General features: G+C 37.6%; 3 protein-coding genes across 4 annotated transcripts; 2 read left to right on the top strand and 1 right to left on the bottom strand.

Moving 5' to 3' along the window:
• Positions 1 to 468: 468 nt before the first annotated feature.
• On the top strand, positions 469 to 4,362 carry LOC108782708 (OTU domain-containing protein 7B). Its single transcript, XM_018551038.1, has 9 exons — positions 469 to 740; positions 1,705 to 1,939; positions 2,031 to 2,289; positions 2,367 to 2,517; positions 2,586 to 2,957; positions 3,046 to 3,362; positions 3,453 to 3,608; positions 3,685 to 3,760; positions 3,822 to 4,362. The coding sequence occupies exons 2-9, from the start codon at positions 1,717 to 1,719 to the stop codon at positions 3,921 to 3,923; spliced, it is 1,656 nt and encodes a 551-aa protein (XP_018406540.1). The 5' UTR covers positions 469 to 740; positions 1,705 to 1,716; the 3' UTR covers positions 3,924 to 4,362.
• Positions 4,363 to 6,721: 2,359 nt separating this feature from the next.
• On the bottom strand, positions 6,722 to 17,919 carry LOC108782695 (ubiquitin-conjugating enzyme E2 R2). The gene is made up of 5 exons (XM_018551021.1): positions 17,220 to 17,919; positions 11,586 to 11,672; positions 7,943 to 8,040; positions 7,636 to 7,770; positions 6,722 to 6,996 (listed from the first exon to the last, which is right to left on the bottom strand). Exons 1-5 carry the CDS (start codon positions 17,391 to 17,393, stop codon positions 6,774 to 6,776), a joined length of 717 nt encoding a protein of 238 aa, XP_018406523.1. The 5' UTR covers positions 17,394 to 17,919; the 3' UTR covers positions 6,722 to 6,773.
• An 849-nt stretch (positions 17,920 to 18,768) lies between these two features.
• On the top strand, positions 18,769 to 20,760 carry LOC108782696 (microsomal glutathione S-transferase 1). 2 transcript variants are annotated; one of them, XM_018551023.1, is made up of 3 exons: positions 18,769 to 18,825; positions 19,605 to 19,826; positions 20,335 to 20,760. In XM_018551023.1, the coding sequence occupies exons 2-3, from the start codon at positions 19,713 to 19,715 to the stop codon at positions 20,656 to 20,658; spliced, it is 438 nt and encodes a 145-aa protein (XP_018406525.1). In that variant the 5' UTR covers positions 18,769 to 18,825; positions 19,605 to 19,712; the 3' UTR covers positions 20,659 to 20,760. The 2 variants fall into 2 exon arrangements, with proteins under 2 accessions (XP_018406525.1, XP_018406524.1); XM_018551022.1 differs by having other exon boundaries at positions 18,821 to 18,897.
• Positions 20,761 to 27,697: the final 6,937 nt, after the last annotated feature.

Raw genomic sequence — 27,697 nt, 5'->3', positions numbered from 1 at the left:
ATACTCCACGGGGGGCATCGGTATTATTTAATATTACCTCATAAGTGCGACAGTTGAAAATATACTCTTCTAAATATAGCATTCAAATACAAATAAACGAATGAGTCACATGCACTTGTCGTGCCTTATCTGTCGATATCTCGACACATGATTTCGCGTATTTGTCGTGTATTTGTACGAGCGCCCGAGTATTTCCATTCTACGTTCTACGAACGCGACCCATTCTCTTTTTTGCCTTTTTGTTTTTTTTTGTTCAACTTTCACTGAAGCGTAGAAAATTCGCGCGAATCGCTCGAGGCACGCTAGCGTGACGCGCACGCGTACACGGCGCCTGGCCGGTCACGCGACGTTGAGACATGTGACCCGTTTAAAGTTTCACCGTGCGCGTGCAATTACCGTGCGAGCGCCGCCGCTCGTGTGGATTCCTTCGCGCAGTCGGTGCTCGCGGAGCCTCCCACTTACGTCGTCGCACCTGCGTATCCCCCACGAAACCGTAGGTTATGTCGCCGTGTTTATACTCGCTGTGATCCCGCGAGATCGAAGTTATATATTCGCTTGACACGCGGCGCTTCGCGCGCGCGTACACGGTCTGTCATATATCGCCGAGTGATCGCGACGGGCTTCGTAGGGGATCGCCTGGGCGAAATATGAGAAGGATAAGGTCGGGACATCAACTGGGACATCGGCAGCCGCGCTACTGCGTCGTGTCCGCGAGCTAATTTGATTACGAGCGGCCCAAGGTTCGTATATCCGCGATTCCGTTCTTCCTACTTCTTTCTCGCTCTTCCTCCGCTTGTCCTCTTTCCCCTTCCTACCTCTCTCGCATGGTGGAAATATCTCTCGTCTCGGACATCCCGTGTCGAGGGACGAGAGAAGAGACTCTCACGCAGATGTTTACGCGCAGACGACTATCGAACGAGAGCGAAAGTCGTATATTTTCGTCTCCGGGAAAAGTGTCGTGCCTCCGGTGTGCGCCGCGATCGATTTTCACGCGTTGCGTATTTCTTTCTTTTTTTTTTACCGAAGATTGTGGCCGCTGCGAAACCTTGTCCTATTTTTGTAGACCGCCTGCATACGTATGTATACATATATATGTGTGCACGTACAATACATGTACATAGCGGCGCGCGATTACTCGGCTGACATTCGCGGGTAATCGCGGCCGGTTACGAATCTCTATTATGACCTTGCACAAATGCGTTTTGTCGCCGTGGCCGCATCGTTTGTTTATGGCATGGCTTAGAATAACCAAAAACTGTCACTTTTATCAATCCGAGAGGTAGACTCTATAATATGGTTTTATCTGTTTCTGAGAAGATTTAATCAGATTGCATGGATAATACAACTGTCAAAATTTAATGTCGAAAATTATAACAGCTAAACATTTCTATTTTTATTTACTTGTTCCCTTTAAAAAAAGAAATTGATAAATGCGATACGTCATCGAGAAGTGTGCTCAGAATTGATTAAATACATTTTGAGATTAATCTGAAATTTTATAGGTTTTCTGATTATTTAATTGGCTTGATAGTTTGCAAGAATGTTATAATCAATTTGTAATAGTATTGGAATGCTTCGGAATGAACTGTCTAATTTAATTATGTGTGCAATAGATCAATTCATTCTTTATCCAAGATGACAGACTGTGACTAATGACTGATGACTCATTCTTAAGGTAATATCTTTTTTTGTGTTGATTGATAGGACAGCTGTGTTATGAGTATTGGTTTATCTATGTACGATGGCTTGGAGAGCGAGAGCCCTCCTGATAATGGCTTGGACAGTACTATGGGTACTACCAAAAAACTGGCTAGAGGCATCTCCCGTGCAACTGAAAATGCAGCAATTGTTTCCTATGCTCGTTTACAATTGGCAGCCTTAGAAACACTCGATACACCAGAATTCACATTTTCATTGCCGGACTTGTCTGTGTACCCAGGTATCATTTTTTGTTCGAGCGCAAAATGTGTATCCGAATTATTTTTTTTATTAACATTTAACTAATTTTTTTATTGATATTTTACATCTAGATAATTTTCGTAAGTTTTTGGAGAAAGATCTGATAGAGAATGGATGCCTAAATTCTTTAGAAGCTGCAGGTCGTTTAAACTGGTGGTATAAAAGTGGAAGCACTAGAATTCTTTGGCCACTAGCAACATCTGGAGATGGCAATTGTCTACTTCACGCTGCATCGTTGGGAATGTGGGGCTTTCATGATAGATTACTTACTCTGCGAGAGGCATTGCATAATACTTTAACCAAAGGAGAATACAGACATGCACTTTTTAGGTATGAAATGAGAAAATATTAATTTTAAAAGAGGTAAATCTTTGAGACATCTATTTATCTAATACCGTAATTATTAGACGATGGAAGTGGAGACAAACTAGTCTAAATGAAGCGGCTGGATTATCATACACGGAAGCGGAATGGTCATCGGAATGGCAAAGTATAGTGGATATGGCATCTCCTACAATCAGAAATCAGACTGCTGCCTCTTACCAGAGTCTTGAAGAAGTGAATATTACGGTTTTCTTTGGCTACAAATTTTTATTTTAGATATGCAATCTATACTTTAATTTCAGATACACGTGTTAACCTTGGCTCATGTCTTAAGAAGGCCTATAATAGTTATAGCAGAAACTATGTTGAAAGACGCGGATGGAGTAGCTTTAGCACCGATCCCATTCGGTGGAGTGTATTTACCTTTGGAAGTACCGCCTTCGCATTGTCATAGAACACCCTTACTCTTGGCATATCATTCTGCTCACTTCTCCCCACTTGTAACTGTAGATGGCTGTCACGATTATGGCAGCGCTTGCGGCGAAGGAGTTAGTATACCATTAGTGGATCCAGACACAGGCAAAATGTTATCAGTTTTATTTGCCGTGGATCCTGGCCCTGATTGGGATTGGGTTGATGGTTCACGAGAATTGTTAACATGTACACAGGATACCGTAAGTAAATCTCGTTGCATATATTCAGCATTTTATTAACAAAGTATTAAATTATTGGTAACGAAATCATTTTATTATTTGTATGCAGATGGAGGCTTTGTTGCGACAGTATTTAGATTGCGAGTATCAAAGTTTCACGTCCGAAGATATTGACAGGCTTTCTGATACGGATGGTTATTTGTCAAAAACCGCGAAGCAATTGTTAGAGGTCGCGAAACAATTCAGTTCTATCGGTAAATCTGTCAGTAAAAAAATATTGTCTATGACAAATAAAAGGCCAAAGAGCCCGCCTTCCACAAACGGTGGAATTTCGACAGAAGGCTTGTTGTGTGTGAGAATAAAAAGTAGACGTCATCAGTACGTGGATCAAATGCTTCAAAATTATCTTGAGTGTGCCCATGCGAGGTATTTCAATTTTGATTATTCAATAGATCAGAAAAGCGTGGATCATAGTTATATAATAGATTTACAGTTTACTGTATCTATATGTTGCAGATTTCTACAACATTATCAGTTGGACACAGGTGGTCAACTAAATTACGGTGCCGGAAAATCCAAATTTTACGCTGCCAGTGATCGCAGTAGTCATGCGAGCGTTAACAAACTAATACCTACTAACACAAATAAAGATCCTACTCTTTATCTTTCGAGGTATAATTCCAGAATCTAAACTTTCTTTGCTATATACAATATAATTATAGAATAAATTAACATTTTTTTTTCACAGATCTACATTTTTTATTGATACAACTCTACCAAATAATACGGGGCCAGAGACTTGGAATAGTAGTGACCATTTAAAGGTATGTCAAATAATTTTCGAAAGGAATAAATTCTGTTAATTAAAAGTTTTCGTTTGTACAGGGCACCGTGAAGGAGTGCCGCAATGAACACTGCCAATTCTTTGGATCACCAGAAAACCAATATTATTGCTCGCAGTGTTGGGCTCATCAACATTATAATTAAACAACCGTCCATAATCGTACATGACAATAATCTCAGTTTAATACCGTTCAAAATACTATTAAATAATTTTTAGACATAATACTAGCCATAAGATAAAGCTTATGAATGTCCCACCAACATATCGTCGATAATGTTACATTGTTTTCAGTTGTTTTCTCATGTTTTCTTGTATTTATTAACATTTTCTATCGGAAAACTGCATATCATATGCACAGGATTCAATTAATCGACATGCGGATTCATTGCGAAGCGTTTACAGCATATGTTTTCGTTTCAAATTTAAAAAAATGTATATTATTTTTGTTTGAGAAACAAAGTTGTTTTGCAATTTCGATGTGCCTTCTGTCTTACATGCGCGGAACAAAAAATAATCTAATCATAATAAAAACGTTTACTCTCACAACTACCTCTACAATTTTCGATTATAATCGTCAATAATTATCACTCCGTGGTTTTTTTTTGTATTGATAAAAGATGATATGGAAATGTTTATAATCTCTCATTATCCTGTGCATCTACAGCTGTGTGAAAAATAAACCATATTTTTATACATATATATATCGCCTCATTATTTGCTGATGTGTGGAATATGATAGATCGTAGTTAAAAACATACACAAAAAACTCAGTTTTTGCCATAATAAAATGTATTTACACATATTTCCTCACATTAGCCTATCATCATGTGAAAAAGGTAATTAATAGTAAATGATTAACATTACCTGATATTATTACCCATATTCACTAAATTATCGACAAAGCATATGTGTGATAATATTACACGCTAATTTTTAATATTTATACGAAGAAAAAACTTTATATACAAAAAAGAGGAGGAAAGAATTATGCAGTATATAAATTATTGTTTTTTTTTTTTTCAGTACTTTGTATGTTCTCTATTATTATAAATAGCTATAGAAGAAAAACACGAAATGAAGAAAGATTTTACAGTACGTCGAAGGAACTAGGGAATATTCACTTCAACTACGATATTACTACAAGCGCAGAGTATATGCTTAACTATTGGAATTTAAAAATGTCCTCTTGCTTTCATTTTATCATTTAAACACTTTCAACATCCGATATTGGTCTTTCAATTAAATGACTAATAAAGAAATAAGTAAAAGAGTACCATCTATGTATATTTCGTGTCTTTAAAATTGAGTTTCATGTACTATTTACAATTTCAGTCATACGAGCACAGATACAGTATCAGAATCGATTAGTTTTGTATCCCCGATATACTTTCCATTTAAATAATAAGTTTATATTTAACCAATTTCATCTGGAAAGTTTTATTTTCTTTTATGAAAGATGATAGCAAAAGAGAGATCTTTAAGAAAATTATAAACTAAAATAACATTTATGGCTGTAGCATTATACACGTATAAATTTCATTATAAGTTCTTTTGAAGATATTTAATGTCATTTACAATCAAAATTAAGATGTAACAAAAGTTATCCATTTCTAAAGCCATAAGTGAATTTATCATTCAGAGCCGCGAAGAAATAAAAACATGATTATTGTTAATTTCATTTTGTAATTCAGTAAAATAATACGGCGAAAATATCAGTATGGTTACATCGATATATGGATGCACATACATATATAAATATAATTAATGATATCAATGTATAACATGGATCCTAGTGTATGAGATGCAAAATTTATTACTGATAATTTTTTAACAGGTCTTCTTCGGCAGCTTATTTTCTCTTACACTAGATTGGATTCTTCCCCTGATAATTTTTTTTTCTTTTGTGTCATTGTAACATAAATAATTATTCAAAACAATGCAAATTTTATATATATTATAGATATTATACTTGGGATCAATTGATGTACCCATTTACAACTTTAAACAAGACGTAAAACTAGATGTCCAATGTAAAAAAAAATCAATCGTGTACTTATAGTACTTACGTATGATCATTTTTATCGAACGTATGTTATTGTAAGGTAAATCAATTGGTCCGTTCCTATTTAAAAGATCAAAGTGCCAGCCACAACACAACAAGCAGAGTGCTCCTCTATCCATAGTACTTATATCTTATATCCATATCTCGCGCGCGCGCGCCATAGCATATTGCTTAAGTTAAAGAGCTTGTAAACACGGAATTCTCCATAACTTTTCCATATAACTATTAACATTCCAATCTTTCTATTAACTCTCGCCCAACGAAGACTGGCATCATTCTCTTAATTAGCTCCACTGATTTTTCACACATTTCATAATAAGTTTCTGTAAAGTAATATATTAAATATTTGTGTAATATCTATATCGTATTTGTGTAATACAATATAACAAATATAGCTTAACATATTAAGGTTTAATATTATGTATACACAACATAAATAAATTTTCTAATCACGCGCCATAATAAATAAAAATTTTCATCGCATAACGATTCAATTCTCACTGTCCAACAAATACTTCGGTAGTGCAAGAGTTAAAGAATATCTTTCATAAACCATCGTTAAATAGAAAATTGTATTGCTCAACAATAAAATTTTGAAATAAACCTTTTTAAGAACTTTATAAATATAAGAACTTTATAAATATATCCTATTAAAAGTTTTATAAGTTTCAATAGGATATATATATATAGATTTGTTTTTAAAAAACATAAATGACACTGATTGATGATGTCTTATGAGAGATATATACGTAATCTTATTTCAGTTTTTCTTAGAGTATTTTTGACAAAAAATACTTATTTGAACTTTAATATCCAGAAAAAAAAACACAGAGATTGTCCGGTTTAGAAGCTCGTTAATTTATTAATCTATACAGAACTGATATATAATAATTAGCGATTCGCGGGCTTTTATTATCATTTAAGAAATGGATCACGATTCCCCATTACCACTATCATCACCATCCTCGTAATCGGTCGCGCTCAACTGCTCATCTTCATCATCATCCAACTCGTACTCGTCATCGTAGAAGTCCGTCATATCTAGTTGTTGTTCGGCCGGCCTCGCTCGAGTCTTTATGCAATAATCCTCCAGAGTTACAGGCACGACAATACCTTCCTTTTCGGCTTCCATCTTGGCAGCTTGAGCTTGTTTCCTAGATAAAAAAACATGAACGAAATATATATTGAGAAAATATCTACCTTAATTAATAGTCACAATCTTCCGCCTATCAAATAAAAAATTAAACATATTTTTAAAATACGTTTAATTAAACATATTATTAAAATATGTCTACTTAACATTTCTTTAAGAACTTCTCGATTTTCTAAATATCTTTTTATGGCTGATTAGAAGATACAGAATTTTTTAACAAACATTTCATTCGTAGACCCCAAAATTTTAGAGAACAATTAATCGACTTTAGCGTGAAATACAACGTAATAATTATTATTTATAATGCAAATATTATTATTTCTAATAAATATTCTCCTAATAATAAGTAATTTTATAATTTATAATTATAAAAAAAACAGTTTATATTATAGTTTTCATTTTCGTGTATAATTAAAACAAGCAATGGTTTTCCTAGAATAAGTTTACATGGTCGCTCTAACGTTAAAATATATATATTTACATTGCACCAACATTCTCGTTTCCGCAGTTATCTGTTTCGCACAGTCGTCATATAGTTTTTAGCACGCTATGGATCCGGTAGCGGTACAATTCCAACAAAAATGCGCAAAGTTTCTTACAACCGCGTGATGTCACGCAACGACATCACTAAGGATCTTACCTTATGATATTTTCATATTCTTTGTCTCTCCCTTTGGAATCACGCCAGCGTCTATACATCACGGATGCGTCAACGTTGGCTGGACTATACGTGTTGGGCTCGTTCAACAACGAGATCACTGACAGCAGGATAGTCCTGAGATGAGAGAAACAATCGATTAATAATTCTATAACAGAAATTTCTATCAATATTTTTCCAAATTTCGCATCTTCAGTTTTATGGTTTGGAAATTATTGCTAAATCTTCGACAATTGCAATTTCCATTTGTTCCTCTTATTTTTCTTTTTTTACAGCATTGCGCACCTACCTGACGTTCTGCGTTGGATTCCACCTCTCACAGGGCAATTCGCCGCTTTGTGGATCGTCTACGGGTGGATGTAGAATTGATATGCACAGATCACCATTCTATACAAAGAAAGAAGTAGTCTTTTATACTAATTCTCCTGACATTTAATTCTTCACTTTCGTGTTCGATTACTATAATACGTATAATAAGCCTGTCCTTTGTCGTTGCACTGCATTAAAATTTTTTGTCTCGCTTTCTCTCTCTCTCTTTCTCTCAAACTTCAAATATATATCTATTTCGTTTTAAGTGTACACAAATGCCAACAAGTATACATTAGTAACCACAAAGAGAATAGGCCTTTTATCGCTTTATTTCGCACAATAAGTTGAAATTTACGTGTGTTATTTTCGAAAGTTTACTCGGAAATTGTATTTTTGTGTCTATTCGCTTATATATGCTGAATAACTTATTGTTAAGAAACTATAATATTGTAAGATGAACACAAAGACGCTCGCGTCAACTTAAAAAGATACTCGTATACAAATGTATACGTATACATTTATTTACGATTTCTAAATATATTTATTGTTATTATAATAACAGAAAAAAAAGAGGCCTGCGTGCGTGTGTAAAAATTTGTGCGTGCGACGTTCATTCTGTTGCCCTTTCGCCAACACACCGCGACCTCGGATGCTTCTGGTTCCGCGTTTCTTGTCCCTGAGAAGATATCGTTGCTCGAAGGACGAGACCTCCGGACGTACCTTTACGGTATACGCGAAGAGAAGTCACCGAGGTCACACCGTGATTCTACACCATATTCGGAAAAAAGATATGACTTTTTTGTTTTACCAAAATTATACGTTATCGAACGAAATTATCAATATACGAAAAAGTAAGGTTTTACGCATAGCGAGTAAATAAAAAAAAAAAAAAAAAAAAAAAAAAAAAACATAAGTCTCGGGCTGTTCTATAAACGCGTGCCAAGCATCGTGAAAATCGTAGAGAACTCTGCGCTGCAGACGTTTCCTCACTAAGAATCACTTTTATCTTTCGTCTCTCCTATGTGAAGACGTTCGGCAAGTAGGACAAGGCGCACCGTGGTTTCACCGCGTGGCTCGACTCCGAACACCTCGTAATAAGCCACGAAGGCGAGCGCGAGCTTCTCGAATAAACGCCTGGCACTTGACACGACCGCTCCGACGGCGATAGGCATCGCTGTATCCGCGCATGCATTTGTACAAGCCGACGCGGAATCGCGCGAAGTGTATACCCAGCGAAGGTGACCGGCACTTGAGATCTATATATCGAGAGCTATACACGCAAACAAAATGTGAGAGGAAACGCAAAAAAAAAAAACAATAATAAAATTGACTCCAGAAATAGATTTTGCTTCAGAAACGCAATATTCAGTGGCTTATTATAAAAGCATTCTGCATATATTTTACACACAAAATCAAACAATGACGTTGCCTCTTATTTTTCACGTATACGTGAAACGTCCACCGTATATTTATCGTACGTTACTGGATTTGCGTGCCGACGAAAAAGACCAGGGAAGATTCGCGTATAATGTGCAAGATACACACGCGTACGAATAATATGAATTTCACGACGGGGAAAGTTAGGCTTGAGAAGAGCGAACCGTGTACGTGTTAAGCCATGCGGTATATATCGAGTAAACCTTCTACACGACGGTCTGCTTCGATTGCGAAAGATCTCTACATATTGAAGTAAGTGCCGTTTTCTCGAGAATTTGCGCAATGCGCAGATTATCATCGAAACAAAATTTCACGCGGCGAAGAAAAAGCGAGATAAGTCTCTTCGCGTATGATTAATCTCCTTTGTACGTACAACCGAGAGAACTGCTCTTTTATTACGATCTACCTCGCTGGATGTAGAGATCGTTGATTTTCACTTTACAGTTAGTGACTTCGCTATGATCGCGCGTAATGGAAAAAAAAAAAAAAAAAAAAAGATAAAGACGCCGTGCAGAGTAACAAGATTTGGCTATATTTTGAATTTAAATGTGCTGAAATAAAACGGACGTTTAACGTTAGATATACGAGAAACACCGTATCTGTAAAACAATTAGTTGTATAAAGATAAGCTGTTCGGCTTATCAATCGATTAGCAAACAGTTCAACTGTTTTGGATATTCGAGAGTCGAGATAGGAAGTGAACGGCGATTTAAAGTACTCTCGATTTAAAATATTTGATTTTATATTCGCGTTTCCATACTACACACGTAACCTACGTTATTTTACTGTTAATTCCACCACTACTATACTACAAACACGTCCAGTTTGCAAGCGAGAGAGTAACTGTGAGAGTAACTATTCTACAATTCACAAACTTTAATATCCTCTCTTCGACAGCCCAGACTTGGAAAAAAAAAAAAAAAAAAAGTATTCGTGTTTGCCTCGTTACTCATAACACGTTCTCGTCGTTACCATCCCTATCGACGACGGGCGAGTGGACATGGATGTCCACACGGGCTTTCGACGGTCATTGACTTCGCTTCGCTAGCCGCCGAAGGGTCATATACGACGGACAGCGCGAGCAAGAGATGCGGCGACCGCGAGGTCGATAAGCGTATGGGAATGCGATACTTTCGTACAAACGCAAATGATACCCGCGCCGTAATATGTATATAAGAAGAACGCGGAAATGCATTCCCAATCTCCTGAATACTTGTATCTCAAAAAAACGATACTCCGTGTGATACGGTTCGCGCGAAATGTCACGCTAATCTTAATAACTTGTACACTTATCGGTCACGTGAGAGGAAGTTATAGCTGCGAGGAAATTATATTTTAATATTACCTTACTTTAATCGATATTTTATTTCTCGCGAACGACATTATTATATACGGCGAGCGCGAATGAGCGGCGAAGTTTAAATGTAGTATGTACTTCGGCGTATAACAGACAGGAAACGCGGTCGTGCTTTCGACCTTTTAAAGTGGCGAACAACACGACGATCAGTCCTCGTAAAAACGTCGCGTGTATATTATCAGCAAGCGGTGTGTGCCAACCTTGTCTCTCGTCTCGGCTAGACTCGTTTTCCCGCTAATCGTCGCGCGAATTCGCGCCGTGTCGTCGACGGATATACGGCGGAAGAACAGGAATCTCGGAGTTTTACAAACGTCGAACGCGTGACGACGCGTGTCTCTGCGATAAATATAGTACGGCCGGACGTTCCAAGAATGTGGTGGCGGTGTGATACGTCAATATGAATGCAACCTCGGCGACGAGAGCTACACTACGCAACGCGCAATTTTTCGTGTTGGCTCTTTTTACTTTCTTTTTTTTCTCTCTCCCTCTTTCCCGTCCGTTCGCCCGGTTGCGTCTCGATGGTAACGACGGCCCGGGGTTTCGGGACGGACCGAGTGGTTTCACAAGCGCTGAAAGTGACGATGTAAAAGCTGATGGTTGTAAAAGCTATGGCGACGGAGGGTGGAAGATAAAGAGAGGCGGACAGAGAGAGAGAGCGGGACGGTCGTTATACAGCGAGGGGCGGTGAGAGAGCGGGGAACGGATGAACGGAAAAGGGACGCAAGGGAGGATACGCACGTACGAGAGAAAAGGGTCGAAGGGGGGGGGGAGAGAGAGAGAGAGAGAGAGAGCACGCGGGGAATCGATAGTCTCGTATATATTCACTCACCTCGTACACATTCGGATGCCAAACTTTTGTCATGAAACGAATGCTCGGTGGACTGTACGGATAATCCGGTGGGAACTTCATGTGTGCCTGTAACATAACGAATCAAGCTTCGTAAAGACGTGTTCTCGACATTCGGCTCTCTGGCTTCGGGTCGTCGAGACGCCCACGCGTAGTCTACCCGACACGCGTCTTCACTTACCTATATCTATACACGTATCGACGTGGATCGAAACCGTTATAATTTCAGCGAGTTCAATATCCAACGCTACGCGCAACATGCACGTGCGGAAAAAATGTATCTTGCGCTAATATAAAAACCGTCGGTTCTACATTCTCACGATCAACGTGGGAAATTTTCCCGCGTATGCGCGTACAGAGTGCCAAAATTAGCGAACCCACCGAAGGTATACCGGTTTTAGGATCTACTTGTTTATGCGAGCCCTCGAAAAACTACCGCAAACTTCTTCGCGCTGCGAGCTTATGCTTTTTGATCCAATTTCACACATAAACTTTCTGATCTATTATTTATAACGATGTATGTACGAAGTTTGAAATTGGTTAATGGCTATATACAGTAACTTGTTTCTTACATTTTGCCAAAAAAAAAAATTGCGCGGGCTCTGAAATTGATGAAAAGAAAATTAACGCTCTAGAAATTAATCACTTTAGACGACCTGTAAATAAATATACATCGGAGTTCTCCGATGCTGCGAAAGTGGAGCAACATGGCCGTTTAGAACGTAGCCGAGATAACGAGACAAGATGTAAAATCGGAGCGCAGGCTTCGACGTCGATAAGATCCGACATTTCGATCGGGTCTGAAATCTCCGAGGGAATCTGCGACGATATCGATTTCTATTCCAAAGCGTGAAAGGGGTGTCTGGTTGTTCGATGCAGGCTTCGTCGTCGGGGACGCTATATTGATCGCGACCTGGTCATGGCCCAAATATCCACCTCGTCCTCCGGGATAACCGCGTTCTAGAATTAACCTACTTTCTACCGACTACACGCTTACGGTGTCACGAAAATTCTACTCGGACTGATTCGCGTTGCTTCACGTGTAGTCGCAAATTGTCTCGTTGTAGTTTCCAACAACAATTTTTGTTACAGCCAGTTTTACGAAACTGCTTATTCGACTACAACAGAATTGCTGGCTCGTGGTGCGAAAAAAAGGTTCCTTTTTGTTCTATCTTTTTAATGTACTTTCTATCTATCTTCGTAATGTGACAATTAATAATGCACGAAAAGAGAAAGCACCAAAAGATTTGCTGACGTATCTAAAAATTTAAACAGATCTGAAAATAATTTTGTTGGACCATCAAAGTAATTACATAAGAATCTCAAGCATGATGAGCACTACAAAATGTCTAACAATCATTTTAAGTCTGTATAATCCAATAAAATTAATAATAAAATTGACTGTGTGTGTGTGTAAAACGAAGTAAAGAGTCGGCGCGGTAATTTGAGCGTAATACAAATTATTATTATCACATTAATCACACGATGTCAAATTATATACAATTACACAACACCGCTTTACCAACAAAATTATTTTCAGATCTCTATCTAGCTGTAAATATTTTAACAAAACTGTCCTTTTCGTTCAACTTTTGCTATTAATTTTGTTTTATAAAAAATGAATTTTTTCTGTAATTCTTATTTTTTGACAATCGACTTTCATTGAAATAAATAAACGCAGGATACGAATCAAGTTTTCCAACGTGATACCGCGATATTGATTGCGACTATCAGCATGCGATCTTATATGCCACTGTCTCAGGTAATATTCCGTGAATTATGTCTCCAATACAAGCTTTCTATTTCTATAGAAAATTTTTACTAGAATTTTTACATATCGTAATAACTATTCGTCAGAAAACCGCTTTTGCAGAAGAAAGATTATAAATTGTGTGGAATTTTGCAGGTTGCTCCGGAATGGAGCTATCATCACGACGTCTTTCGTCGCAACTCCACCGTGTGACCTACAAATTTTCGCGACCTACTTCGACAATAAGCAACTGTGGTCATCGTAACGCGACGTTGTGTAACGTGAGCTAGGCGACAACTTTTAAAACTATCGAATCGTGTCACGTCTGGTCAGGCATTTTTGTAAATGAGACTATCGTGCGGTCTATTCTATTCTTAGCTCACAAATGAAATTAAAAGTCGATAATAATATTTTATTCAAAATCTAATTATCCGATTTTAATCTCTCTTTGGTAAATCTTTTTATATATAATATTATAAGCTATAAGATAAATTCTTTCAAATTTATTAATTTCACAGATAGAATTGTCACATCTCGCGTGTGCGTCTCTATACTTTATCTCAGATAAAGTCGGTAACTTGTAAAAGTTTGTCATATTTTCTTTCGTAATAATCAAGTTTTTTTCGCGTAATGAATCACGAGAAAAAAGGAAAAGATGACAATAGCTTTTAGCTTTCTCTACGTGCGTAAGATAACAACTAATACTTTTCCTTTTAGACTCCGAACAAATCGACAACCGCAACTTCTTTTTAAAGATTTGCGGTATATCGACGGTATCGATTCCACAGCCGTATTTATCGCGAAAAGTTCTGGTACTCTCGCGAAGCGGGATGTCCGCCATCTCTTCACGAGGTGAAAGGATCAAGTCTGATCGAGACGGACTTCGTGGAAAATGAAATGGCGAAGTTGCTGCGTCTCGAAAATCGTGAGCTCGTCGGATAACGGATCGATTTTTCGTGCACCGACAAGACGAACCGGCTCACGATCGTCTTAGCGGAATGAGATTAGGTGAAAGTTGGTCGGTATAAAGGCCTGCATGCACCAGGAATAGAATCGAGAGACAATGCTCGATGGCATTTTATGTAACTTGGCAACCGTATATCGGCTACCTTTTACCGAGTCGTGCATAAATTTTGATCAAGGGACGGACGGGGGGAACCCCTCTCGATAAGTGGAACGTGATTTTGCGAGAAGATCGCCAGGATCGTCATTACGACCGAAAGAATATACGAGACACTCGATATATCCGTCGTCGGGTGTGCTATTAAAACGCGAGAGAGACATTGATATTTAGGTATCGCGTGCCAACATACGCACATTTCAAATACACAATCATAAATCCAAGTCAAATTGGAATATTCCGCTTCGTTTTAAAAGGCAGCGATCATTAAAAATGAATGAAGGAGGCGTGATCCGATCAGATCATTGCATACGCAATTCATTCAGCGTTCCGTTTCGTATCATCGATACTTATTACGACGCAAAATGTTCTTTTGCGACTTTGATAAACCTCGTTCCGTTATAGTTTACGTTGCTATATACTTCCAGCGTTCTGTGCGAACGAAATGAAATTTATCTCGAGCTAAATAAGACACGCACAAAGTTTTGTACATATTTATGAAACTTGATCCGTAAAACTAAAACCCGAAACAATTAAATTAATCCCGCCGTTTGGTCCTCGGGGAAGATTCGTGACGGGAAAAATTGACTTCAAACCGACCGGAAGCAGTCCATAAATAAAAGGAAGAGAAACTTGGTATAGCCCTCTAGGACAATGAGACCGATAGTACGTAAAGTTATTCATTCACGAAGATACCTCAAACGCAGCGTAAGATGAAAGCGATTGTTTACCTGAGCACGGCGCAACGCGAGCATTCACCGATTAAGGTCTAACGCGATTACGGTAAAATGGATAACAGATTAATCCAGGAGCGCTTCGAGCGGAGCAGTGGACGCAGTCTTTCGAAATAACCACGCGGAGGGATTTACATGCGCAAGGTGTGTACACGGTTTGCAAGAAACGCCGCCGCGCTCGTTATTGTCGGTTACGTTGTGGGAAGATACGTTGCGTTACGTGAATAGGCGTTCACTCGTTCACGACGAGGCAGAGAGTGGTTTAGAAAGCGGACGCGGGACATGCAAAAACTCTTGGTAGCCGCGGCGGCGGCGGCGGCAATGACAGAACTCATTTTACAGTCTGCCGTTTAACCTGGCTGAGCATTAAAGCCTCTCCTCTTTACCTCCTGGATCGCGCTGACGTTCATCACGTCAGAAGTGAAAAATCACTTCGATCTGCATGCATTCTCACGTTCCATTACATTTTTCACCGTCCAACGTGACGTTTCTAAATGTGACTTTAAGAGGAAATATATAGAATATCGATCGCTGTATTGCAGATCTGACGAAAAAGCCAAATTATTATCTGATTAACACTGTTATTATTAATATCTAACTTTATTAGATATCAATGCAAGAATATAATCAATCTTCGGCGGCTAAGAGGAAGATAATATAGACGTATATAAGCCAGCATTGTCATCAGCCGGCCAAGGTAGTCTCAATGACTCGCGTGTGATTGTCAGAATTCACTTGGCAGGAAAAACGCTTTAGTTTCTGAGATAAACATTGGCTCAAGGAAAGGAAACAAGGCGCTCGAGCTGTATGCGGCGACGCGAAATTCCGCATTGTCACACGTGCAAACATTTGGCGACGATAAAACGGAGATCATTCGAATCGTTTCATTATCGAGTTAATTATAGACGTCGATTGATGTTTCCACATTAGATCATTGTTGTCTCCTCGTCTAACAAACTCGAGTATACAATGCATACAATGTGACAAAGAAAATTATCTAAAAAAACTTGTGTTTCGAAAAATATTTATTTCCTAAAATTCAACAGACAAACAGTCAGATAAATAACTTATTTTTAGAATTGACTATAAAACGTAAATATCTGATTTACGTTATTGAATACAAATTATTGAGCCACAATATTTTCAAAAACGCAGTCCCGATGTAAACAATCTACCCTAGCTACGCATTTAGACTGCCGTCTTTAATTTAAAAATAATTTTCTCTAATTAGACACAAACATGTACATTTATCTTCTCGATTTAAATGTATAGTTGGCTGTATATTAATCATTTTTGAATCCAATATTTAACTAGCAGTAATCTTTGCGATTAGCAGGTATCACATTATACGTCACGTTCATTTAAACGCTTTCTAGCGTTTCCAGTATCAGAATTATCAGATATTCTCAAAGTATTAGCAAAGTAAAATAGATATACGACATATTGCGAATGCATGTTCGCGATATCACGCGGCGATAAGTATTCCACACCACATTATACCAAGAATAGAATCCGTGCTCCGTACTTTGTATACATATGGATTTACTGGCAAACTTAAACGGTAGTCAATAGCGTCGGGCCTGCACTATGCGCCAAGTTAAGGTTACGCGTTATCCGCGTTTTAACGTAAAATGTGGAATAAAATGTACATATATATATATATGTGTCGCCGTGCGACATGTTTTAAAAGGCGCAAAGCTCGCACAAAGACCCATTGTTTATTTTACGGATAAAGCGGATAAGGAGGACCGTTTTCGCGTGGTAAAACGAAATCTGCTGCTCCGCGAAATACCGCTCGATTAAACTCTCGGGGCGACCGAGAGTGGGGAAAAACGGGACGCGACGTAGACAAGCGGCGGACGACATAACCAAGAAGGGGCGCTAAGCGTATAAACGCGTAGATGACACCGTCGATATCGCGCCGTTGCTCGGCGCGACTCGTGTAGATACACACGCGCCTCACACCGTATGCACACCGTAAACAGCACAGAGGGGCACAGAGAGCGGGGTACCTTGAAATATCCGCCCTGGTAGAGAGTGTCGGGCGGACCGAAGATCGCGACTTCCCACTCGAACATGTTGTCCTCGTTGACCAGCTTGACGCGGAAGCCCTCGACGGGCTCCTCCTGTAGGCTCTTGTACTCCAGGGCGAGCGCCCGTAACGCGCTGCTCGTTGGCTGTGCCATGTCTTCACTCTCTCTCTCTCTCTCTCTCTCTCTCGTTCTCTCTCTCTCTCTCTCTCTTCGCTCTCTCTCTCTCTCTCTCTCTCTCGCTCTCGCTCTCTCTCTCTCTCGCTCTCTATGTGCGATGTATCACAATATAGCTATCACACTGTGCGAGCGGGCGAGAACGTCCCGATCCTGTCGCGATGTTAGGTAGTCACGGTCTGGGAACGAGCGTCTCCCACGCGTGAAACCTTATACGGCCGAGCGGGATGAAAATCGGGATTGCACCCGGAATTGAAATAGCGAGATCCGGTATGAGACGCAAATCAAGACGACGGCACACACGCGAGCGGGTCCGCGCGACTCCTCCGTCGCACGCAGAATCGTCCGCGGAAACGCGCACGCAGCAGTCCTTCTCACGCGCGCGTATACGGCGAACAAAGGTGCGCGAGCGGAGCCGCGTTGCCGTAAACGTGCGACGACGGAAAGTTGCGCGCGAGAGAAAGATGCCCCTCTCCGAGTCAACAACACAACAGCATTCCCGACAACGGCGACGGCGAAGACGATAGGCGACGATGACGATGACGATGACGGCGACGGACGCACACGCACGTCTATCCGCCGCGAAAGTCTAACAAAACAGCTGACGTACTCTCCTTGCGTCAGCGATCTGACCGTCGCGCACGCGCGCGATCGTCCGCTCTCCTCTCGACTCCTCTCTCGGCCGGAATCCCTCTCGATTTAAAAACCACCTTCGAGGGAGCCGCGATTAAGATTTCTCGGAAAGAGCGAGCGCGAGACGTTCGCAAACGGCAATTACTTGCGCTGCGCGAATGAATAACCTTATTTAATTAAACAATCGAAATCTAATTCAATTAAAAGATGGAAGAGAGAGAGATCAGGAATAATATATCCCGCTTTCTCTCTCACATTAAAAACCGAGTATCCGCAATCGGGATGTAAAACTTTGCCTCTTGATAGGCCCCGTTATATTCTCATTCGATCCTTCTTGGAATTGCAAGAGACTTGTACGGACCTGTTTGCTCGGAAAGTGCATTAATTTTAATTTAATTAAAAACGACCAGGGGAAAAAGAAACTAAGTTAAAAAAAAAATGGACGCGTTTTCATTACGTTACACGCGGAGCCTTACTTCCAGAACCTTCCTCGATATTATTAGAACGTTCACCTCGCAGATCAGATCGCGTGGTGAACGGGGAGTTTCCAACGAGCGAGCGTACGAAGGAGTGTTCTAAAAGATGACTGGTCAGATGGTAACTGAAGAGACCAGTCAGCGTACACGTGAAGAATGCAACCACTCGCGAGGGACTAATCGAATTGATCGACCCGAATGCGTACACCAATCACACGCGATCCGTTCTCCAACGCTGCGCGTCTCTGTCGCGTTTTCTGGACGAAGTCGACGAGCATGCAGAACGTGAAAGATTAAACCAGGTGCGGCTAGGTCAAAGTGATGCTCGAGATTACTCGAAATGTTCTAACCTTTGACTCCCGAATATATACCCAGTATGTGTTACTTGAAAAAAGAACAAGCGATTTCTCTTCTGTTGGTGATGTCACACAATTGAGAATTTAGTATTATATAATATAAATATAATTTTCGCTTATTTAATTATTTTTGCTAAATCGACTTGTATTTGTATTTATATAAAAGCTCCTTATCTTCTTATACCTTATTTTCCGCTTTTCTTTTGAAATTTAGAAATGTGTTCTATTTCAAATGTAATCATCGGATTGCAAGTGAAGTTGAAAGCATAAATAATTTACTACTTTTGAAAACTTTACGCAATGTTGTCTGCCAGGTGTAAAGTTACGGGGTATAAATAAGATTCGAGAATTGATTATATATGTTAAAATTGTTTAATACTTAAATCGTTCGTGTTTTAAAGCTAGTTTAATATACCAGTTTCATAACAGATCAATACGTTTGAGAGCGCGTATTCCGCGCTTCACACGTATCCGAAATAATCATTTTATCTTTTTTATGACATAAAAAATATTTCGTGATTTCTACTTCAATGAATAAATACATAAGAGAATATCCTCTTTTATCCAATACTTCATGTAAAATTTTGCTGATTCACAAGATTATGTAAAATTTAATAGCATATCATTTATCACTTATCGAAAGCATCCTATACATATATCGTGATACATGAATATATAGTAAGAAATATATCTGTGAGTATATATGTGTGTGTTATATGAAATAGAGGACGTCCCGACCACTGACGAGCAATCTCTCTACTAACTGCGTACTACAACACAAAAAAGGCAGAGCCGGCGTCAGTTATCAACAAGGAATTTGAAGTCTTCGAAAAATGTCTGAAATAAATCCAGAAGTGTTCAAAGTATTTGGCTTTTGGAGTGGCATTCTAGTTCTAAAGATGCTGGCGATGGTGCCGTTAACTGCACGACAACGATTTCGAAAACACGTGAGTGCTAAGATTCTAGATAAAATAATCTCATATTAGGATCATGATCTTTTTCATTAAAGACTATATATAGATATAGAATAGATGTCTATATACTATTTGAATATGATAAAAGTTTCTAATTAAATCGTTATAAATATTTTTTTTTATTTTGAGGTCGATTGTTATTAAACGCTGAAACAGGAAATAATTGAAAAATATTTGAATTCTTAAAAATTATGGGAATATTCTTCTCGTCTATATATATTATGCATATATTTTTCCTTAATTAAATTAATAAAGAGACTGATTTTGATATACTTTCTAAAATCTTTAGGTCTCACTCGAAAAAGTGAAATTTCACTTCTAAAGATTGAAAATTAAGACTTTTTTTTCAAAACTAGCTCAATTTTCACTCTTTAGAGTAACATTCTATTCTAAAGAATTTATAGAGAATTATTTATACTGTTTAGCGTTACGTCAGAATTTATTAACTAAAATAAAACTGATTTGAAATGAATTGTTGTAGGTACTGGTAAGTCCAGAAGATACTTTCTTCAACACTAAAGGCAAAGCTGTTTACAATGATCCAGATGTGGAGCGTGTACGCAGAGCACACTTGAACGATCTCGAGAATGTTCTCCCTTGGTTCATAATCACGTACTTCTGGCTGGGAACAGGACCTTCGCCATGGTTGGCCAAAACCTTGATACAAACCTTTGTACTGTCTCGTATAGGTCACACTCTGTCGTACGTAATTTTTCAACAACAACCTCTGAGAGCGGCAACTTTTACTGTGGCACTTGGAGTTACAGGTTACGAATTATTTAAGACATTATTGTACTATTATTAATTTTTACATAAATCGTGCAATAAGCATATCTATAGCTCTGTACGACATAACATTCTTTTAATATTTAAAGATCAAAACAATTTTCGTTATGTACATATCTACCGAGAAATATTGTATAGCTAAAGATATATTGTATGAAAATGTAATACAATATAGATATATATATGTATGTTTTTATAGAAGAAACTTAAGTGTTATTATATTAAATGTACGATATTTTTATTAATATAGAATAAACAGAAAACTTTATTTTCGTTTTAATAACGACATTAATGACGTTATATGTCAGAATTAAACATATTAATATTTTTTCCTGTAACTTATATGTCCATTTATATCATGTATAAAGAGAAAAATTATTTTTAAAAATTAGAATCTTTAAGTAAAAACCAATTTTCATTCGGTTCTGAAAATTCTTTACTCAGATATGTTTTTTTTTTAATATTTGGCATTATATTATTGTTCTAGAATTCAGTTTTGGTAAGATTTTTTGTTTCATCTAAAATTTTTGAATATAAAAATAAGTTATAATTAACGATAAAAATGTAAGATAAAAAACTATAATTATAAATAGTGTTATGGATCAAAAGGTATTATCAATTAATTAAACACCGCAACAACACAAACTCTTCTGCCTCTTATTTCTGCCATTAACAGGTTTCTTAAAGATTTATATTTGATACATTGATTATATATACATATATTTGCGCAATTATTTCCTGTGACCACTCCTAACGTCTGATTTTTGTATTTAATATTTATTATTCTATTAATTAAAAGGAGTCCATAAGTTATTTGTTTAATTTATTTATTAGTTTTCTAGATATTTATGAATTTATAAAAACGTTAATAATACTGAAATAATATGTAGAATACGATTTAATGATGAGTATCAAGAAAAATAAATGCTATACCTTTTTTCAAGATCTTGTTATATATATAAAAAGGTGTTAAAGATTCTTATTAGAAAATCAATCTTTTTACTTGAAAAAATTATAAATTTATTTTATCTTTAATAGCACATATGGATTTCTTTCTCTGTAAAATCTGTACGTTTAGGATATTTTCAACCGCGCAAGCGTTTTAACATTTCGAAAGCGCATACGCGAACTTTATCGTACGTGGTCGTCATGACGGCACCGCGACGCCGACAAACGCGGGAACGTCAGACGTCGCGATGCGTCTGTGACGTGCTAGTCGTGGTCGTCGGTGCCGCGTCATTCGACGATCGACTATCATGCCTTGATCTGCATCTTCGCCGCGTTAATCGCTAGATTAACGTAACTCTTAATTTTCGCGGTGTGACTTAATATGTGTTAATGCAAAATGTTTAATTATAAACGTTTACAAAAACCAGTAATCACTGCTGAATCTTCTTGCGTGATGAGGATCGATAGGTCAGAAGCGTAGAGTGATCAAGAAACACGATAACAGGTGGGTGTAATTTTCTATAATCTTATGTAAATAATAATGTAATAGATAAAAAACCTGCATGATAAATGAAAAGTTTTAATTATAAGGATGTAAATGATTGACTTTTAAAATACGCCATGTATCTTACATTTTTTTAATCGCTCGACATATTTTGCCTCAAATTATATATATCTAATTTTTTATTCTACACATAATTTTATCAAGTTGATCATATTTTTTTTAACGCAACATGCATAAAAGTGCATTGTGTGGAAAATAAGCAGAATTCAGGTACCGCAGCGACTGAAGAATGCGGGAGAAATTCCTTATCTTATATCCATGCAATTTTCTCCTTTGTTCCGACGACAAACACGGATCCCCGAGTTACACGCGAATAGAATCAAGCTCGAGCAGGTCATTCCTGTACCTGCACCTCGATTTCCGTGAGGATCATACTTTTTTCTTTCAGCGTGAACAGAAAAGCCAGCTGAACGATTCTTTCTCACGTGCAACGATTTGCATAGGATGGTACTTCTATCAAGGAGTATGTCTTAGGGAAGATTGAAATAAGTTTCCAACTTCTTTATGTTGACAATTTCTTAAAAGATTCGCTAAAAATTAAATCTGTTTTCTCTTAGTTAGCCACATCACTTGTATTAAAAATTAATTAAGAACACATAAAGGTTACCTAACAACCTCATACATAATCCAATTTCAAGCGGCTTAAAAATCGAGAGATACATATTCTTTCTTACAGAAAATTAAGATGTATATTAATTACAATAATTATTTCAATTTTACACATCTATATTATTAATAATTATATATTATTTTTATAAACTCCTAAATTAACTCCTTTTAAATTAACAACGTGTTTTTAGTTCGTTGACATATTTTCTAGCGCCCGTAATACCGTAACGTGTTCGTCAACAGTGTATCGATGTTTGTCTACTTTCCGGAGCTTTAGACGTAATGAAATTTTCTCACGAACGATGCATTTGGACAGAGTACATGTAGAAAAGTTCCTTAGTTAAAAGTCTTCACATTCTCTAATTAAAAATCTCCGCGTTTCATGGGACGGACTATCGATTGCACAATTAATTAACATTCCTATGGATGCAAGAATATTCATCGTTTTACTTTATTTTTATAATATAGTACTTTACCGCACGATCTTTCGCGTACCGTGTAGCATTGTGTGATACGATTATGATTTAAAATCATAACTCATATGTATATATGTTTGTGTATGTATGAGTGTACTACATACCGCTGTTAATATGCAATGATAACGCTAATGTGAATAGACAAATCTCTTCATTGTTTCATCAATACTAGCCGTGGTAACCACATCTAGGACATATAGACTGCACACGACATGCAAACATATACGCATCTGTGTTACTTCAAAGATGTACATACATTTTATGAGAGACATTTTGAATGATGAAAAAACAATTCGATTCGTGCACGGGCAGTTAATTAAGTCACTTTAACTCAAGATTTCATGAAATTCTGACGAATATTAAAAACACAAATTATAAAACTTGTTTATGTATATTCAAAACGAACCATTGTAACGCTGCAGGGTTTTTGTAAATTTAACCCGTTTAAAAATTATATTAGCTTTTCATAAAACGCATATTACAAAGAAATTAACTGTTTTTTTTTTTTAGTCTTGTTGTAATTTCAACTTATTTTTCTGTTTAAAGAGGCGACTTTTTCTACAAAAAGCTAATTTATCCTGTGATATACACACGTAATTACCGATCACATTCTATTGTCCAAAGATCGGTTGGATACCTTTATTGAATATTGCAAATATTAATTAATTGATGACGTTATACTATGCAAGCGGCATGCACGTGATTACAAAGCGGTGTATCGATCACGTATTGGTCCCTAAAGGCAGTTTAAACACAAGGGACTCTAAGCGTTCACCGGGTGCATGCCTGCGGCGTACGAGAGATAGATGCACGCGGTTATCGATAATCGTGTCAATTTTCCGTGTCGCGTGGTCACGCCTTATACGTGCGTGCCATCCGAAATTGCATTTCTCTGTATCGGCTGTCACAGCGAACGACGCGCACCGGTGGCTATGATTCAATTTGTACCGGGATTAGTACCAAGATTCTAATCACGTTTGAGGTGGGTGCGCTTTCACCCTTTACACGCTGCGGAACGGCCGATAAATCTGCTCGTTGCCAAGGTTGTTTGTTATCAAAGTGAAGTGAGTTGTCCTACGTTTTTTCGCAACTAAATTGATTTAATTACACAATCAGAGATGTATACATGTATATATTCCTACACTGAGACTAAGAACAGTTTTCTTTTTTATTCTTTTCTTCTTTCTGAAATTCTTTTTATGTAAACTTTTCAAAAACGAATTTCTTAAATTTACAAATTAGAAAAGGAATTTAGATTACATAGATAATAAGAGCAATGATAAGAGAACATAAATCGAGAACCACTGTTTTAGTGTCACGGTCGTATATGTGACGGGATATGCTCTCGTTGTATTGTACTTACAAGCACACGCCAGAACACTTTGGCTCGGAGTTACTCTCAGATATTTATCACTGTATTCCCTGCAGAGACTCTTGACGCCCGATAGAGGAACGAAACGGCTCGTGACATCATAGGCTGCAAATGCTGTATATTCGTGGCTTATATCCCTGCCCAGTCGACCCCGACGCGAAATTCGTATGACCGCGTTTGGAGTGTATGTCTACACAATCAGGACGTATGAAAACTTCGTACTTGAAAGCCTGTAGGTAATCCTTGGGAGAGAAGGCTCAGTGATGTACGCGAGCGTTTTGAATTGCGTGTAAAAAGGTACCGTAGAATTCTGATGCTTGCAGCTCGCCCTTGAAAGAAAGGTTAAATCACGTAGATACATATAAAGAGTACGTCGGCCAAAAGAAAAACGAACGATCCGAAGGATTTCACGAGGCGGATCATAATGCACCGGAACAGTACATCCATTGTAACTGTAATGCAGCATGATTACACGTGCGCATAAATAACGATGTATAGTTTCACGACCGATGACTTCATGGTGCCTATATAACTCGCGTTATTTAATGATACGGTCGTTTCGCTTAGACATTACAAGCAGACGTGAACTTTAACGTTTAAAACCTGTGTCTGAATCACGAAAGAAACTGAAGATTCTAATAAACTATGAATATACTATATACAATAAATAACAAAGGCAGCATCGTGTAGTCCCGCAATTTTGCGTCAAGTTCCGAGTTGCTGTACTTCTAGAATATATAATGTCAATTATTAGCACCTGTAAAAAATTTAGAGACTATATATGATAAATTCGAAGCACCCCTAATCACTGGAAGGGCTTCACTTTTCAAGACGCGCCGTCTAGTTCTCTCTGACGTCGACGTAACGACGCGTCAGCGAGGAGGTCAGGCTGCATCGCTTCGTCTTAGGAGCGCAATTACAAAAGTTTCCCTTTTAACGTTAATTAATGAGAGAGTCCGCCGTACCGTACTTCATTATGGCGCTATCCATTACGGAGGTGGCCTCTTCTCTTAAGTTGGGCATGCTTTCAATTCTCCCCCGGGAGAAAGACCGTGCCAAACTGATTTACGAAGAGCGATCGACTTTTTCTTTAACTTGCATAAAATTAGCCCCGTTAACCATAAGCATCCGCCACGGTTCGTCTCCTTTTGCGAAATGCGCAATTTCGATACGCGGAGCACGCGAGCCGATATTTCGCGAAATCAGTCGCTGATTAAGGTATCCTCTGTCGCGAGCCACTATCTGGAATTCGATCGCGTCCTTCTCGATAAAAAAAAAAAGACGTAAGTGGACCAATACGTGTTTTCAGGCTACAAAGAATGAATAATCACATATATGCGCACACGACTCCGTACGGTCCGAGAAAGGTCAAGAATAATTTGCAAAGAATCAGAAATGGCTTTAAGGCTTCTTGTAACTCTAAGCTGCAAAGGTAATGCAGCGCTGTGATTTGCAAAATAATGTTAATCCATCTTTAACCGTTAGAGTTCATCAATACATTCGCGTGCGAAGCTATAAGGTCGGCGAAAATTCCATTAGCTCGAAAAATACGGAAAAAAATGATAACAGTAACGTTTATAGTGTCACCTCGAATGACACATACAGAAACATTCGCTCACACAGTACACGGATGACGCGTTCAATCGCGGTTACCGGTTCGCCTACAGATTTCGACGCATTCGCCAAATACGGCGTATTGAAGTCGAATCCGAGAAGCCGCACGCCGTCTGGTTTTCTACCCACGCCACGCTGTCTCTTTTTACGGGAAATATGAACAAACGGGCGTGGTGCTTTCGCTCTTTAAGTAAATTGGTCCACGGATGCGCTGCGCTCGTGATAGTTATCGAATTATAGTTTAGAAAATGTTGATGTACATTAAAATTTAAAAAATAAAAATCTGATGTAGATCATAATTTAAAAACAGATTTGACTTTTAGATAAACGGCTGTAACGCGAATAGACACGAGGGACCGGTTGAATTACGGTTACCGTTAGGTGAGGTTAGTGAAAAGGTTACCATAAGTAAATTAATTCATACTTCAATTCAATTGTTACTATAGTCGTCTGCATCTCTTCCTGTAGCATAGAATAGATCCCGACGTTATTTATCATATGGCATCAACCCCGACTGGGACTATATTGCTTAACAATAGCATCTTCATCCATGTAATAACGCGTTTTATTGTGTATATGCCATAAAGAGCAAACGTTCATTAAAGTTAATAAACATCTTTGGATATAAGTGTACGTAAACATTTTTTTCTTAAACGAATGAGACACACAACATCGTTAACGCCCACGAATGGATTTTACATCTTGAAGTAAGTGTTAATATTTCAATCAAATAAAAAAATTATTCACCCGATTTATTTCCAAGGACATACATAACAGCAGGAAACAAATATTGCACAAGCATAAATGGTTTAAGTATTTCTGCTAACAACGTGTTTCTTTTTTTATTTTTTTTAAATGTGTAAAGCATTTTTTTTCACTTAATATATGCAATTGGCTTTACAATTGATTTATAATTCGTTTATAATCTCAACAATGATTTCCGTCTTACCAAGTTTTTATCTTGAATTAATGTCTATCGATAATAATCAATAACAATAAAAAATACTTAACATTTTCTAATCGGAGGTTTTATTACAGGTCATAATTATATACCGTTATTTCTATATAAATTGTAATTATATAAAGAAATGAAGTAACTAAAACTTTTTATATCAAGTTTTTTATTTTTTATCAGACCGTGTCATAATCCGATATACAATAACGATAACGATAACGATAATGGTAACGAGAAAATATAAAAGTAATAAAATAATTTATAATAATTATTCTAAGAAGTATATTATTTGCAAATTAGAAACAATGAGTAAATTGGCGATTGGGAATAAGAGCGTAAACATATATTATTATTTAATTTATTATTATTATACAATATATTATTTGAATCAAGAAAGAATCCATCCATTCCTTATAAACGAATTGATTTATCAACCAAACGATTACCTTTTTAAAAATCATGACTTGTTAAGAGAGTCTCATTGAAATAACTAACTGTCTCAATCGTATTTGTAACAAT

Source organism: Cyphomyrmex costatus, unplaced genomic scaffold (assembly GCF_001594065.2).
Source record: "Cyphomyrmex costatus isolate MS0001 unplaced genomic scaffold, Ccosl1.0 scaffold133, whole genome shotgun sequence".
Classification (NCBI taxonomy): domain Eukaryota; kingdom Metazoa; phylum Arthropoda; class Insecta; order Hymenoptera; family Formicidae; genus Cyphomyrmex; species Cyphomyrmex costatus.
Note: the sequence above shows the minus strand (reverse complement) of the source record. Positions and strands in the feature narration are given on the sequence as shown.

Bases quoted from the DNA above. Each gene is read 5' to 3' on its own strand.
- LOC108782695 (XM_018551021.1), bottom strand. From the start codon at position 17,393: ATGGCACAGCCAACGAGCAGCGCGTTACGGGCGCTCGCCCTGGAGTAC. The intron at 7,771-7,942 runs GTAGGTGCGCAA...CTCTCATCTCAG, and splicing joins AATCCAACGCAGAACGTCAG to GACTATCCTGCTGTCAGTGA. The intron at 6,997-7,635 runs GTAAGATCCTTA...TTTTTTATCTAG, and splicing joins GAATATGAAAATATCATAAG to GAAACAAGCTCAAGCTGCCA.
- LOC108782696 (XM_018551023.1), top strand. From the start codon at position 19,713: ATGTCTGAAATAAATCCAGAAGTGTTCAAAGTATTTGGCTTTTGGAGT. The intron at 19,827-20,334 runs GTGAGTGCTAAG...GAATTGTTGTAG, and splicing joins GACAACGATTTCGAAAACAC to GTACTGGTAAGTCCAGAAGA.
- LOC108782708 (XM_018551038.1), top strand. From the start codon at position 1,717: ATGAGTATTGGTTTATCTATGTACGATGGCTTGGAGAGCGAGAGCCCT. The intron at 2,518-2,585 runs GTGAATATTACG...CTTTAATTTCAG, and splicing joins CTTACCAGAGTCTTGAAGAA to ATACACGTGTTAACCTTGGC. The intron at 3,609-3,684 runs GTATAATTCCAG...TTTTTTTCACAG, and splicing joins CCTACTCTTTATCTTTCGAG to ATCTACATTTTTTATTGATA.